This window comes from Lemur catta, chromosome 8, assembly GCF_020740605.2.
Source record: "Lemur catta isolate mLemCat1 chromosome 8, mLemCat1.pri, whole genome shotgun sequence".
NCBI classification, from domain to species: Eukaryota; Metazoa; Chordata; class Mammalia; order Primates; family Lemuridae; genus Lemur; species Lemur catta.
In genome coordinates this window covers 29234420-29250599 of record NC_059135.1, presented here as the reverse complement: position 1 = coordinate 29250599, position 16180 = coordinate 29234420, and the positions used below count along the sequence as shown (strand labels likewise).

Genomic DNA, 16180 nt, shown 5'->3' with positions numbered 1-16180 from the left:
TTTATTCTTATTTTAAAGGCTTGATTCACACAGGTGCCTTTTTTTTACCCCAAAGTGCTTGATACTGCCTCTGAAAATTACCATAAATTTCTTGACACATTTTATTGATTGTGAATTCTAGTTAGTGCCTTTAAAATGAACTGCTATTGACACATTTCCAACTGGAGCAGTGAGCTTTTCCATTTCCTGCTGCTGCTTTTCACTTTGACTCCAAGCCAGTCTGTTATTATTAAGGTCTACCAACAGAAGATATAGGCCATAGAAATCATGATTTAAAAGAACTCCTCTCTTGGTGGAATCAAAGGTGATTTTTATTTAAAATTCTAAAATGTGTGATGTGTTTCTAAGTTTCCTCACTGGTGTTTAGATTAGTGGAGTACCATTCATTTATACAGTATTCATAAAAATATTTTTATAGACATAAAAATATATTACAATAAAAATGCTTGAAAGAAGTATTAGGACATCAGTTTAAAATATAGAAAATTTACGTTCACTTGGAGGATTTCATTTATAGCTCTTTCTGTTTGAGGAAGTTTTCTTTAAGATGGTGAGTAGAAACGTAAACTTAAAAGTTTTTTCTTTGACATCTAGAGATGTCCAGATATTATATAAAATGGAATTTAGGTAAGCATATGTCAAAAATAACATACTTGACCTTTTAAAAAAATGCTGAGTTACTGGATACGTCTATAGTCACAGCTACTCAGGAGGCTGAGGCAGTAGGATCTCTTGATCCCAGGAGTACAAGTTCAGCCTGGACAATATAGCAAGATCCCATTTAAAAAAAAAGGAAATAAATAAAATTTTAAAATGGTTACTTGTTTTAAAAATGTATTAAATCAAAAATATGGCTTCGCTAAAGACTTTCAAAAACTCTGAATCAGTTGTGGTCTGGACACTAGAAAAAGTGACTGTTTCCAAGATCAAATTAACATTTTAATCTTATTTTCAGTTTTTAGGGAGATTTTAAGAGTATTTCTATTTCTTTGCATATGAGTTATTTATTTCTTAAGGTATCTCTGAAATTTTAGAGAGATAAGATAGGCAGGAAACCTTAATTAAAGTCTAAGGTTAGTTTGCCATGTATTGACCTTGGGCAAGATACTTATCTCTGCATTTTTCTCCTTTTCTAAAATAAGAGTTTAGTTCTAGATGACCTCCACAAAATTGTATCTGATTCAGTATTATATTTAAAGGACATTAGATGGCTTAAAAATCACATTTTTAAGCTATTTCCAGTTATCCTTTTTAATGGAGTTCTACAGAAGAACCGATGTTTGAGATTATTAAGCTTATATAGTTTTATTAATTTTAAGTGATAATATAGTCAAGCAGGGTATGTGAGTGACTACTTTATGCAAATCCTTGTGCTAAATTCTTCAGGTATATATTACTATATATTATAAAATTGTATTACATACATATTGTACACTACACAAATTTTCACACCCCTTGTGAAATAGAAATTCTATAGTTCACTCAAAAGCCATAATGAAGAAGCAGCATATATAGGGAAAAGTTAAGGACAGGCAGTCACTCATATGCTTTTTGTGAATTCTGAATGTGAGAAATTTATCAAAATAATTGAGTAGCAAGTAGCTATTGATTTTAGTGATAATAATATGGGTAATAGTTGATTCTGGCAAACTTCTTAAAAAATTAACTGAGACAAATTTAAGTCAGCTCTTAGCTCAGAAAAGAAATCATTGATAAGTAAAGGTAGAAGTTACTATAAGCATATGAAGAAGTATTTGTGACCTGGAAACAGTAGAGCTACAGATGGTGTCAGTTTAAGCATATTCTAGAGAAAGAGATATATCCAAATTATTGCATTTTTTGAGTAATTATAATCCCAGTGGGTCCCTAAAGGAAATATAACTACTCATTTTCCTCTGTTTTATTTTCATCGTATATTTTCATTTCCTCACTGAATATAATCCATAAATCAGTTTAAGGTAAGCCATGAGCCAGTGATCTTCCAATTTTGGTATTAATCCAAATAACTATGGTACTGCATTTGTTAAAAGTACAAATGCCGGGACCTCACCCCAAATGTACTGAGTCACAATCTGTGGATGTGAGTTGTAGCATCAGCCAACTCCTGGGTGATGTTTGAGAACCATGGTCCTAAGCAATAACCAGTCATAGTTTTTGAGCCAGTGTATTTACCATTGAGTAAAAAATTTAGAATATTGATTTATAGGTAAATCTCCTGCTGCTTTGATTTGTATGAATCATTTCATTAGTGCTCCTAAGTGAACTGATAAATTAGTTTTTTTATTTTGCAAGGTTGAATGAACCAGATAAATCCATCACTATCACCAACATTGAACACTCCCACAGATAGGAAGTTTATTATCCTAACTTTTACCTAAGGTAAAATGTATTAAGTGGCTTCAGTTACTTGCCAGTTTAAAGAAAGAAAACATCCAAATTCCACTCTCTTTTGGGCACCATTCTGTAAATATTCACGTTCCATTCAATAAAATACAATCCTGTGAAGAATTTCGTTTTACTCTTTGGTAGTATTTATGTATCTTATATCAGAAGAAAAAATGCATATATAAAACCCCACTCTAAGCCATTTGTTTTTTAATTTTGTTTTAAATTCTATATGCAAACCATGAGTTAGCTATTTTCATTGTTATTAATATAATTTTTCACCTAGTGTGTACCTGGGCAATCTGTTTTTTAACCACCTGTGAAGAAGTTCAAAAAAAACTATATGAAGAGATAAACCAGGTTTTGGGGAATGGTCCTGTTACTCCAGAGAAAATTGAGCAGCTCAGGTAAGAACACAATAAAAGGAAGAAGAGATCATTAAAAGGTAAATTTGAACTGATTTATTTATTATAAAACTAATGTGACTACCTAGGAAAACTATATATTTTCATAGGACTTAAAATATTTACATATAGATTTTAATAGATAATTTAACCTGTTTTACAAAATCATAATGTACTGTGGGAAACCTTTAAATTAGTCTGTATAAAATAGTACCAGTGATGTCAAGCAGTGGGACACTCATACTTTGTTGGTGGGAATACAGAATAGTATAGCCACATTGGAAAACAGTATGGTAGGCTCTTATAAAGTTAAACATATGCTCACCATATGACCCAGCAATTCTACTCCTAGGAATTTCATTCCAAGAGAAATGAAAACATGTCCACACAAAGACCTATATGCAAATGTTCCTAGCAGTATTATTCATAATAGCCAAAAATTGGAGGCAGTTCAACTGTTCAGCAACTGATAAATAGATAAACAAATTGTGGTATAACCATACAATGGAATACTACTAAGTAATAAAAGGAACACAATAGCAATACATACAACAACACAGATAAATCTCATTATGCTAGATGAAAGAAGCGAGACACAAAATACTGCTTACTGTATGATTTCTTTTATGTAAAATTGTAGAAAAGATAAAACTATAGTGATATTAAGCAGATTGGTGGTTGTCTGGGGCTAGGAATGGGGAGGGGATCAACTACAAAGGGGCATGAAGAAAATTTTTAGGGTAAGGGAATTGTTGTATATCTTGCTTGTGGTGGTTATTACATACTTTTATACAATTACTAAAATTCATCAAACTGTACAGGTAAAATAGATTCATTGTATGTAAGTAATACCTTAGTAAAGAAAAGATTTTAAAAAATAGCAGCTATGACTGCTCAGGGGTTAGAAGTCTGAGACTGGGTAGCAAGCAATCCTACCTTGGGGCGTATTTCAGCTACAGAAAAGAATACAGGGCGATAGCTATTGGGAAGAGCTAGAAGCGGTGGGTTTCACAAGGAAACTTCTGTTTCAGAGTCTTTGTAATGTTGGAAGTTTTATTTATTACATTGAATATTGCTTTTTTTAAATTTTAAGTAATGTAAAATAAAATAAAAAAGAAAAAGTAAGAAACAAAAAACGAAAAAAGTAATACTAGCTCTGTTTTGAAGTTTTATATTATAATATAGAAGTGTATGAAGTAGAAAGTGAAGGTACTTTGTAAATGTATCCTAAGAGATAACAATTGTTATCTATCTTTGCTATTTTTCTGTGCACATACACATGTATATAAAACAAAAAATAAAAAACATTTTAAAATATAAAACATAACTCTTCTGAAAATTCAATTTTTTTTCTGTAAATATTTTGTGGATAGTATTCTCATGTGTAGTGACTTCATTACATCCAATCAATGATCAAGTTCTGTTGATTCTAATTTCCAATGAATTTTTTCAGGCCTTTGCCGTTGCCCCCACTCTAGTTCATATTACCATCAATCACCTTGACTAAGATACTTCAGTAGCTTTGGCTCTTGCTCCTCTCCAATCCATTCTCCAAATTGCTGCTGGAGCCCTGGGCTGCACGCTGCAATCATTTAGGGTGCTTTAAAAATACAGATATACCTAGGGCCAACCCCAAACCAATTGATTCACAATCTCTGAGCATCAGAAGTTTTCAGAAGCTTCTCAGATGATTCTAATGTGTATCCAAAGTTGAGAATCACTGAGCTAGTGATCTTTCTACATCTGGAGAGTCACATCTGATTAGGTAACTCCCCAATTTAAAATCCTTCAGTGGCTTCCGATTACTCTTAAGATAAAGTTTAAACTCCCTAACATAGCTTATGAGGCATTTCAAGAGCTGGGCCTTACATACGTTTCCCACCTTATCTCTCATTACTTGTACCTGTTCGTAGCCTTGGATTCAGCTATACTGAATGTGTTGTTTCTCTGAAGGCACAGCACTCTTTGTTATTTCCTAGCTTTTGCATAGACTATTCTTCGGTATAGATTCTCTTTTCCTCTCTCCTCTGGCTAACTTCAGTTTTGGTGTATTTTGGTTTTTTTCTTTTGCTGGGGGCAGGTCTCAGCCTAGGTGTTTATTTCTCTACAAAGCCCTTTCCCTGGATTAGGTGCTTCTGCCATGTGTTCCCATAATACCCTGAACTTCCTTTATCATAACATTTACTGTGCTTTTTTAATTGTTCATCCTTTATGTCCTCTCCACTTTCTCTCCCCCTGCCAAATAGATTCTGAATTCTTTGATGATATCTGTCTTGTTCACTATTGTAGCACAGTATCTAGCACAGTCCTTCAAATGTAGTAGTTACCCAATCAATATTTGTTCAGAGGAAAGGAAGGAAGGATGTTTCCTCTTTTGTTTTTGTTGGTTTTTGACATTATAAACAATGTTTCTATGCTTACATCTTTGCTGGTATTTCCAATTATTTCTGTAAAATAAGGTCGTATAGTTTAAGGTATATGCAGTGGGACAGCAGTTAAGATGAGGGAGTGAGGAGTATGACAAGCATGGGTTTCAATCCTGTCAACACCGTTTACCTGCCGTGTGATGTTAAACAATTGCCTCTAATTTTGATTTGTAAAATTAGAATAATGCATCCATGGGATTCTTGTAAAGATGAAATGACTGCATATAAAGTATTTAAGTGCACTGACTCATGGCAAAATTACAGTACATTTTAGCTTTTATTCTTCTCATTGTGATACACATTTAATAGTTTAATATATATTGCCAAATTATGCTTCAGAAAGGTTGTACCGGGGCCTGGCTAGGGTGCCAGGCTTACTGCCTGCGCCTTACCCATCCCCCACAAAAAAAAAAAAGAAGAAAGGTTGTACCAACACAGGTCCACTATATGACAAGGAATTAAAGAATAAGAAATAAAAATGTGCTATTAAAAAAAAAAAGAAAGGTTGTACTAATACTTCCACCAACTAGATATGAAAGTGTCTTTTTTCTCCATTTTATTTTTTTCTTTTTGAGACAGAGTCTCATTCGGTTGCCGAGGCTGGAGTGTGGTGGTGAAATCATAGCTCACTGCAACCTCAAACTCCTGAGCTAAAGTGATCCTCCTGCTTCAGCCTTCCAAATAGCTGGGACTACAGGCATGTGCCACCACACCTGGCTAATTTTTTATAGAGACAGAGGTCTCACTGTGTTACCCAGGCTACTCAAACTCTTGGCCTCAAGCAATGCTCCCACCTCAGCCTTCCCAAGTGCTGGGATTACAGACATGAGCCACCACACCTGGCCCTTTTTCTCCATCTTTTTTGTTTTTTAATTGTTTATTTAAGAGACAAGGTCTCACTCTTGTCACCCAGACTGGAGGAGTGCAGTGACACAATCACAGCTCACTGCCCTCGAACTCCTGGGCTTGAAGTGATCCTCCTGCCTGAGCCTCCCAGGTAACTAGGACTACAGGTATGCACCACTATGCCCAGCTAATTTTTTTTTTTTTTTTTTTACATTTCAAGAACTGCTTATATTCTGATACCCAGATTTAAGCATGTGAACACATCGATGAGACTTTTAAACATACAATTAAAGCTATTCATCATTTGTTATACTACCAACATTAAATTACAGTTACTTTGGAGCATAAGTCAAATGGTTTAAAGTAAGCCTGTAACATACCTAAGGAAGACCTTCCTATATTATGCATGCAAATTACTTCTCCATGTAAAGGTCTCTTCACTTCTAAATTATCCATTTCTGGAAGTTACTACTCAGGGGCTTGTCATGGTCCAAAGAGAAGAAGGAAAAAATAACCAGGACTGGTCAAGTTACATATCTATGGATATATTATATATGGATGGCACAGAGGGAATGCAATTCTAGAAGTGCAAGCCCTCAAGAAGCAGCATATTATGATAAACTTCTTCTTTTGAAAGGCATCTTTTCTATCACTGATACCACAGGCTAAATTATATAGTATGCCATCTTCAAGTAACAGTTGAGGCAAAATAAATGCAGAGGCATCACAATGAATCCCACCTAATACAAATTAACTACACAGACCAACACATCTCTACAAATTTAAGTTTTCTTTTTCTGATTGCCAGTTAAATACAGAGTTTTAATTTCATAGCTTAACAATGAAGGGTCATACATGAAGCCAATACATACACCTAGCATTTCAGTCTAAGCTTGTCCACATACATAGCTCAAATCAATTACAAGGTTTAGCCTAACAAACGCTAAGGGAACTTTTTTTTAAAGTAATTTTTACAGGTATTAAATTTCACCTTGCACACTGAAGTCATCGTACATACAGGGCAAAGTCAGATCTTTTATATTTGCATTTATTCATTTAACTTTTAAAACACTACTATAGTTGAATATTAAAAGAAAAACAATAGCAAGTAGTGAGCATATTACGATTAGAGTCTTTCACTCATTCACTACTGCACATGAAATGCCAGCAGTGAAGTATCATTAACTGGCCTCATTAAGAGGTTTGACACTGAACACCACCTCTGGGATGATGTTCATCATCCTCATATGCTTCTCCATTGTAATGGTGCCGTCTTTCTTGATTTGGATCAAAGTCCACCAGTTCTACTTGATCCATTTCATCAGTCTCTTCTACTTCCTTCCTCTCGGGTAAGAGTTTTTCCAGCAGAGACAGTTTATCAGGAGAAAGAAAGCCGTTTTCAGGGAAATTTACCTTAAATTCGATGATTAGGCGACCCTTTTCATATGGTCTACGATAAATTGGCATGCCTTCATTTAGCACACACTTGATATCTCCATGCTTGACAATTTGACCTGGATGAGAGGTGATGACTATGGTTCGGTTGTCAAGAGTAGATATTGGCTTTTGGAAGCCACATAATGCTTCAACCAGCTGTATGTCCATACACATAAAAAGGTCTTCTCGTCGAGTAAAAACAGCATGGTCCTTCTGATCTAACACAATGATAATATCTCCTGGCTCTAGTCCTGGTTCTTGGTCTCCTTCACCATGGAATGTTATCTTCTGGCCATCTTTCATACCTTTGTCAATATGAACTTCTAGAATCTTCTTTTCTCGAACTATCTTCCTTCCATTGCAGCTTTTACATCTATCTTTAGGACTGATCCGTTCCCCATGGCCCTGGCACTCCATGCACACAGACTGAATTTGCTGAACCATTCCAGGGCCTATCTGATGAATTCTTATTTGCATTCCAGTACCTTGGCAATTGGGGCAGCACTCTACTGCTCCTTTCTTACCACCTCGGCCTTCACATTTGTCACAAATCACATTCTTTTGCAGAGCCAGTTTTCTTGTTGCACCATTATATAAATCTTCTAAGGTTACTGACAGCTGATGTACAACATTGTTACCTCTCCTTTCTCTTTGCATCCTTCCTCCTCCTCCAAAAAACATATCAAAGATGTCCATGGGGGAGCCAAAACCGCCACCAGCTCCACCCTCTTTAATTGTCTGTTCTCCTCCTTTGTCATATAGTTCCCTTTTCTTTGCATCAGAGAGTACTTCGTAAGCTTGAGAAATCTGTTTAAACTTCTCTCCTTCATTTGGATTTTTATCAGGGTGGTACTTCAACGCCAGTTTCCTATAAGCCTTTTTCAACTCTTCATGAGTGGCATTGGGTTTGACCCCCAAAACATCATAGTAAGTGGTTTCTTTCACCATTTTCTACAGCCGGTGAGCGGGCTGAGGCCGATGTGGAGGAGCGGGAAGGAGTGAGTAGCTGTGCGCAGCTTGGGCAGCCGCTGCTCCTCCGCCTCTCACCGAGCGTTCTGGAAAGTTCCCTATGCCCAGCTAATTTTAATTTTTTTGTAGAGACAGGGTCTCACTATGTTGCCCAGGCTGGTTTTGAACTCCTCACCTCAAGTGATCTTTTTGCCTCAGCATTTCCCAAAGTGCTGGCATTACAAGCATAAGCCACTGTGCCTAGCCTTCCTCCATCTTTTATTAGTGATATCTGTTGTCATTCTTTTTCATCTTTGTCAATCTAGCAAGTAAAAATAAGATGCTTTGATTGACAATCTTTAAATTGTTAATTAGGTTGAGTATCATTTTATGTATCTCCAGACCATTTGTATTTTTTCTTCAATTGCTTTTTTATATTTTCTATGTTTCTATTAGGGTATTTGATTATTTTAGTTACTTTGAAAGAGCTTTTATTACCTTTTTAAAAAAGCTTTTATAGATCTTTTTTAAAAGCACTTTTATACATTAAGGATATATTTACTGAAAATATTTTTCCTAATTGTCTTTTAATTTTTCTCATGTTTACAAATATATAAACAAAATGTTTTTGTAGTTAGATTATTTATATATTTCTTTATGCTTTCTGTCAGTGTGTCATGCTAAAAATGAAGGACTTTTCTATTAAAAATTGTAAAAATATTATTTTGAGTTATGTTCTGGTTCTGGTACTTTTAGAAGTATTTTTCTTTGTTTAAATCTTTATCCACCTGGAATTTGTATATCTTTAATATATAGCATATCTTTAAGATAAAAATTATGATGGAACTATTTCATGTTAGGAAGATTTGAGAAGTTGATGAAGGACATTTTTTAAATGTGTGCACATTTCAGACTGTCTCTCCCCCAAAAAATATCTTTAAAACATTTTTTTTAAACAGGTATTGTCGGCATGTACTCTGTGAAACTGTTCGGACTGCCAAACTGACCCCGGTTTCTGCCCAGCTTCAAGATATTGAAGGAAAAATTGACCAATTTATTATTCCCAGAGAGGTAGGAAACATTTGATATATTTAATAACTTATTCAGTTATTCTCAACACTTTCGGTATGTATTTAAAAGTTTATTGTCTACAGTGCCCAATAAATGCTATTCATTATTAAATCAAAGATACAATCCTTTTAATTATAAAGTAATAACTTTGACGTTCAAGCAATATAAAAGTCTTTCTTCCCCACAGGTATTACTTCTAACACTTCACTATGTGTTTTTGTAGACCTATTTCTTTGTATTTATATCACTATGTGTATGTGTATACACACACACATATGTATGTATTTTAAAAACAATTTACATGTGAAAAGTTACTCTTCATATATTCTTTATTATTTTATTGAGTGTATCATGGCTATTAGTACAACTGGCACTTGATACAGATCCAACTCGTTATTTTTAATGGCCACTTAATATCCCATTGTATGGATGTACCATCATTTATTTAAGCAGTCCCCACTAATGAAAATTTAGATTGACATTAATTTTTTATTATTACAAATTATGTACTTGTATAGGCACTGAGTAGAGTCTTAGAAATGGGATTTTTGGGTTAGAGTCCATGTGTATGTTGTATTTAAATTGCCCTCTAAAAGGCAATTTATACTTTTAGCAACAATGTATGAAAATGCTTTTTCTCTCCAAATCCTTACCATCTCGGACTTTTGAGTCTTAGGACTTTTGAGTCTTATACATATTTTGTGAATCCCATTATTTTAGTTTGCTTTTCCCTGATCATTGAAGAGATTGAACAACTATTCACACATACATTAACAGTTTGTATTTTTTCTTTTGAATTATCTCTTTGTAATTTTCATTTTTCTTTCTAGTGAGCTTATGTTTTTTTGTATGTTATATAAAACTCTCTTGGTTATATGGCAAATATTTTTTCCTATCTGTTAGTTACCTTTAACTGTTGCTTATGGTGGGTTTTTTTGTTTGTTTGTTTTAACTGGGTATAGGTTTTTAATTTTCATATAGCTAAGTCTGTTATTCCTGTAAGCTTCCAGATTTTGTGACATGCTCAGGGAGGCCTTCCCCATTGTAAGATCAACAAAATGATGGCCTGTCTTTTCTTCTATTATTTTATCTATACTAAAAGCAATGTAGGATACGTTGGCTTTCTGGGAGTGTTTTGTCTCTGTTAGGCCTTGACTAACGACTGATTTTTTTCACAGACCCTTGTCCTTTATGCCCTTGGTGTGGTACTTCAGGATCCTAATGTTTGGCCATCACCATACAAGTATGAAATATCTGTCATTGTCTTTGTGATTGTTGATTTTTATGTGTTTGTATGTTATGCATTCCTCTTCTAGGTTTTGAGGAGAAAATTCAATATGTGGCAATGCTACAACAAAAGAAAGCCACTGCCTCCCCTTTGTATCTTCAGTTTACTGCTTTTTCTCTTCCATGAATCTGCTACTCCTTGTCTCTTTTATTACCATTTCTATCCTAAGATTTGTTTAATTGCCTGATCTCTATAACTGTCCTTTAATTTCAATAGATTGGCATTCTTTTGTTGATAAGTGGGTATCGCTCATGCAGTTTCTATTTTCTTCTGTTGTTCTCTTGCAACTATTAAGCTCTTTAGTACAATTCAGAAAATAGTTGTAGTGTATATGTATGTTATGTGTGTGAATGGCAAGGGAGGGAAAAGGTAAAGAACAAAGCTACTGCTGTTTGCCTCCTAGATGGGGATCCAGTAAAATGTGCTTTAAGGTAACAGGTGTCTGGGCAAGGTTGCTCATGCCTGTAATACTAGCACTTTGGGAGGCTGAGGTAGGATTGCTTGAGGCCAGGAGTTCAAGACCAGACTGGGCAACATAGCGAGATCCTATCTACAAAAAATGTAAAAATTAGCCACGTGTGGTGGCACACTGCTGTAATCCCAGCTACTCGGGAGGCTGAGGCAGCAGGATTACTTAAGCCCAGGAGTTTGCGGTTCCAGTGAGCTGTGATGGTGCCATGGCACTCTGGCCCAGGCAACAGAGTGAGACCCTATCTCAAAAAAAAACCAAAAAAAAAACCCAACAAACTAAAAGATAATGGGGAAGGATTTACTTCCCTGGAAGAGAGTTATATGCTGAGTTGATTGGAAGTAAAACCGCACTGTGAAATGCAGGGGGGTGAGGTTGGTGGCATGGATGACATAGGTTACCTAACAACATAGGCAGATGACATGGGTAACCTACCTACATATTAGGTAACCTACTTCTGGAGCGTAAGGATGGGTATACTAAGTGTTCCTATCATTTTACTTTTTAATATTATGATGACATTAAAGGGAATTTCTTAAATCAAACAGCAGTCCTTCAAAATTTGCTGTAAAGTAAAAATTATTAGGTAATTTTATATTCCAAGTGGCTTTTACAGCAAAATTAAAGATATAGTTTGTAGGAAAAATGTATGCCTATAATTATGAATAACTAAAATTTCAAATTTTAAAACCCTAAAAAGTATTTATGTAGAAAAATGCCAAGGTTTTGATAAATTTTAAGTGTAATATGAAAAATATAGGAACTTCATTATAACAGTTAACATTATTGCTATCCTCAAAACACTCAGAGAATTTAGGTTATAAATTGAAAATATGAAAAGGAATAGATGCTATAATGTGGAAATCATTTTTAGGAATCAAATATAGGAAGTAAAAGTGGTAGTGTTTTATGCTAAAGAAAAGCTTTCTGAAGCTGGGTAGCTTCTTACTCATCCTTTGTGGAAGATCCAGAGATTTATTCTTGTCAGTACCTTGAGAGACAACTCACACTAACAGAAATAGATATAACCAAGATAAACCCCATAGGGATGACAGATTAACTGTAGTTTAAACATATAGTTGACTTTTTACAGAGTGAAATTCTGTAAACAAAAAACTTTTCTTAGCCCCTTCATTTCCCTCACTTATTAATAAATCCGAGTATAATATAATTGATTAGTATAATTTTAAGGCTAGAGACTCCTTTTTTTTTTTTTTTTTTTTGAGACAGGGTCTTGCTCTGTCTTCTAGGCTGGAGCACAGTGGTTTATCATCATAGCTCACTGCAGCCTCAAACTCTTTTGGAGCCCCCAGTTTTAAGAAATTTTAGGCTGGTGTGGTGGCTCACACTTTGTAATTGTAGCACTTTGGGAAGCTGAGGCAGGAGGATCACTTGAGGCCAGGAGACAAGTCTGAGCAATATGCCGAGATCATATCTCTACAAAAAAAAAGAAAAGAAAAATCAGCTAGGCATGGTGATGTGCATCTGTAGTCCCAGCTACTCAGGAGGCTGAGGTGGGAGGTTCGCTTGAACTCAGGAGTTTGAGGTTACAGTGAGCTTTGATGATGCCACCGCACTCTAGTCCAGGTAGCAGAGCAAGACCCTAGCTCCAAAAAAAAAAAAAAATAAGGAAAAGAAAATAAATTTTAACTGAAGAGGCAATATAAAATGTTTCACATATTGATCAGATTTTTAACTTTATTACATACCTGTATTCTTTTAGTGTCAATATGTAAACTTGTGATTTTATATTGTATATTGTGCTATATTGTGATTAACCTCAAATTTTCTTTTTAGATTTGATCCAGATCGGTTTGATGATGAATTAGCAAGGAAAACTTTCTCCTCACTTGGATTCTCAGGCACACAGGAATGCCCAGAGTTGAGGTAAAGTGAAGGAAAAAGATGCCAGATTCTGTACTTAGAATTCATTGTTAATAAGAATGAGCAATCTATGTAATAGAAGTATAATTTTTAATCTTTAGTAACTAGTTGACTTTCTTCCTATCTAGGTTTGCATATATGGTGACCACAGTACTCCTGAGTGTATTGGTGAAGAGACTGCACCTACTTTCTGTGGAGGGACAAGTTATTGAAACAAAGTATGAACTGGTAACATCATCAAGGGAAGAAGCTTGGATTACTATCTCAAAGAGAGATTAAAATTTATACAGTTTAAATCCCTGTTAAAAAGACTGAGGAAAATAACCATTTATAAAATGTGTGTTGAATCCTTTTATAAACCAAGTATCATTTTGTAATATCAATACCTATTAATACTTCATTATGTAAAATTGGATTTTTATATATCATGTTTTCTTAATTCATGATATACATCTATACTTAGTGGAGTGTTACAGTGCTGCTACAATGCACCAATATATTGATAATTTTAATGAGAAGCTTTAGCTTTCTACTTTTAATTCTTTTTATCACTTTCTGTGCCATTATTTATTTTCATATTCTTTTTCTTAGTTTGATCTCTCAAATAATATTCTTTTTTTTTTTTTTTTTTTGGAGACAGAGTCTTGCTCCGTTGCTCTGGTTAGAGTGCAGTGGTGTCATCATAGCTCACTACAACCTCAAATTCTTGGGCTCAAGTGATCCTCCTGCCTCAGCCTCCTGACTAGCTGGGACTGCAGGCATGCTCTACCATGCCTGGCTAATTTTTGTATTTTTTATAGACATGGGGTTTTCAAGTGATCCTCCTGGCTCAGCCTCTCAGAGTGCTAGGATTATAGGCCTGAGCTACTGTGCTCAGCCTCAAATGAATATTCTTGAAGAAAGAAATTTTCTGTACAAGTTGGAGAATCATGTTTTCAGAATATTCATAAAATAGAAACAAAATCCTAACTCCTTTTTGTACTTCTAATAAATCACCTTAAAGGGAAATAAAAAGGACTTCCCATAATTTTATTTCTTAGATTAATATTTTATATTCTGACCATAAATTTGTTTGTGTTTTAATCATTTTTATTAGGTTTGAATAATGGGTAATATACCTTGCATTTGCTATTTTTTTGCCTCATGGCTAACACACATTTTGAACTGATATGAATTATTTGGAAATTAATTGTTGTGTCTGAATATATTTTGAAGCACCCCTCCTATGTGAAAACCTAAGATTGAGGCTTGTTATTCCAATTTTGCTAGAAACCTTAGCAGTACTGTAGTACTCCACTAATTCTCATTTGTGGAAAAAACAGAATTCCTAACTTTAGTACTAACTACTATGTCATATACTAAACATAGTGAATCTGTCATTAAGAAAGAAGAGAGGCCAGGCAAGGTGGCTCATTCCTGTAATCCTAGCACTTTGGGAGGCTGAGGAGGGAGGATCGCTTGAAGCCAGGAGTTTAAGACCAGCCTGAGTAACAATGAGACCCTGTCTCTACAAAAAATTTTTAAAAATCAAAAAAAAAAAGAAAGAAAGAGAGCACTAATGAAAAACCAAAACCACACCAAAGAGGAGGGAAAACAAAGAAAACAAAGATGGATGAAAATATTTACAAAACATGACAGAAATAATAGCCATATTACATATAAAGAGCTCATACAAATTGGTAAAGAAAAAAACATACAATAGATAGACAAAAGACATGAAAAGCTTTCATAGGAGGGAAAGTCTAATAAACTTTCAGAAAAGTGTTAAGTCTTACTAACAAGTAAAGAAATATTAAGGCTATTTCAAGAATATTTTAGTATCTCAAAATTATACTTTAACACTTAAAAGTTTTAGATTTAATACTTATTTTATTGATAGCATGGTATTTTAGTCTGGTTTTTGGGCTATATTATTTATAAAGAATTCTTTTTTTAGAAATATATTTTTCTTTAAGACAACTGAAGGAAATATGCCAAGTGCAGATAGATAAAAAAGGAAGAAGAATACTTGTTTGCAAGTGAGCTTATTTTTAATACTGCTGAATTTCATTTGTAATTGTAGTTTCAAGGATGTACCCCTAGTTATTGAGTCATTTTATGCTGTTTATGGTTAGATAGCTAACATTTTAGACCTAATTACGATCAGTTAACATAAAATTTAACTAACTGGATTCAGCCTTTATTTCTGAAAAAATATTGATGAAATAATTTAAATTTTAAAACTTTAAGTGAAATCTATTCTTAGTTACTATCATCATGTTATTTCTAAAAAGACTCATTGTTAGGCCGGGCGCGGTGGCTCACGCCTGTAATCCTAGCGCTCTGGGAAGCCAAGGCAGGGGGATCTTCTCAGCTCGGGAGTTCGAGACCAGCCTGAGCAAGAGTGAGACCCCATCTCTACTAAAAAATAGAAAGAAATTATCTGGCCAACTAAAATATATATAGAAAAAATTAGCCGGGCATGGTGGCGCATGCCTGTAGTCCCAGCTACTCGGGGGGCTGAGGCAGTAGGATCGCTTAAGCCCAGGAGTTTGAGGTTGCTGTGAGCTAGGCTGATGCCACGGCACTCACTCTAGCCCAGGCAACAAAGCGAGACTCTATCTCAAAAAAAAAAAAAAAAAAAGACTCATTGTTAACTGTTTCCCTCCCCACCTATCATTTTTATGGTTTTGTGTATATAAAACATCTTCCTCTGTTATGCAGGTTCCATGAGTGGGTTGGAACCTGGCAGTGGAAGGTCAGAGTAGGCAATTGAAATGTAAGCCAAGTGTCAGTAAGATCAGATCAGTTGAGATGAGAGAGGTAGAATTTTAAAGCAAGTGAGATCTGATAAGTGATGATCAAGGCGAAAACAGGGCAGCGAAGCCAGAATCTGGGAGTTAGCATAATTGCCAATAAATGACACAGTGTAGAATAACTAATAATGATGGGAATCAAGGAAAATAGAGCATAGAGGAACCAACTAAATAAGTATATTTTATCTATAGTTACATGACTAACTTAAAGCATTAAAAAGAAATCA

General features: G+C 34.7%; 2 protein-coding genes across 2 annotated transcripts in view; one reads left to right on the top strand and one right to left on the bottom strand.

Annotated features, from left to right (window-relative positions):
- Nucleotides 1-13573, top strand: part of LOC123643865 (cytochrome P450 20A1) — a 42359-nt gene extending 28786 nt beyond the window's left edge. The window contains exons 9-13 of the mRNA XM_045559688.1: nucleotides 2672-2792; nucleotides 9406-9517; nucleotides 10696-10760; nucleotides 13072-13161; nucleotides 13287-13573. Of these exons, the coding sequence (XP_045415644.1) occupies nucleotides 2672-2792; nucleotides 9406-9517; nucleotides 10696-10760; nucleotides 13072-13161; nucleotides 13287-13437 (539 nt within the window). The 3' untranslated portion in view covers nucleotides 13438-13573. The remainder of the gene's footprint in view (nucleotides 1-2671; nucleotides 2793-9405; nucleotides 9518-10695; nucleotides 10761-13071; nucleotides 13162-13286) is intronic.
- LOC123643866 (dnaJ homolog subfamily A member 1-like) lies at nucleotides 6837-8570 on the bottom strand. The gene has a single exon (XM_045559689.1). It carries the CDS (start codon nucleotides 8444-8446, stop codon nucleotides 7256-7258), a length of 1191 nt encoding a protein of 396 aa, XP_045415645.1. The 5' UTR covers nucleotides 8447-8570; the 3' UTR covers nucleotides 6837-7255.
- Nucleotides 13574-16180: the final 2607 nt, after the last annotated feature.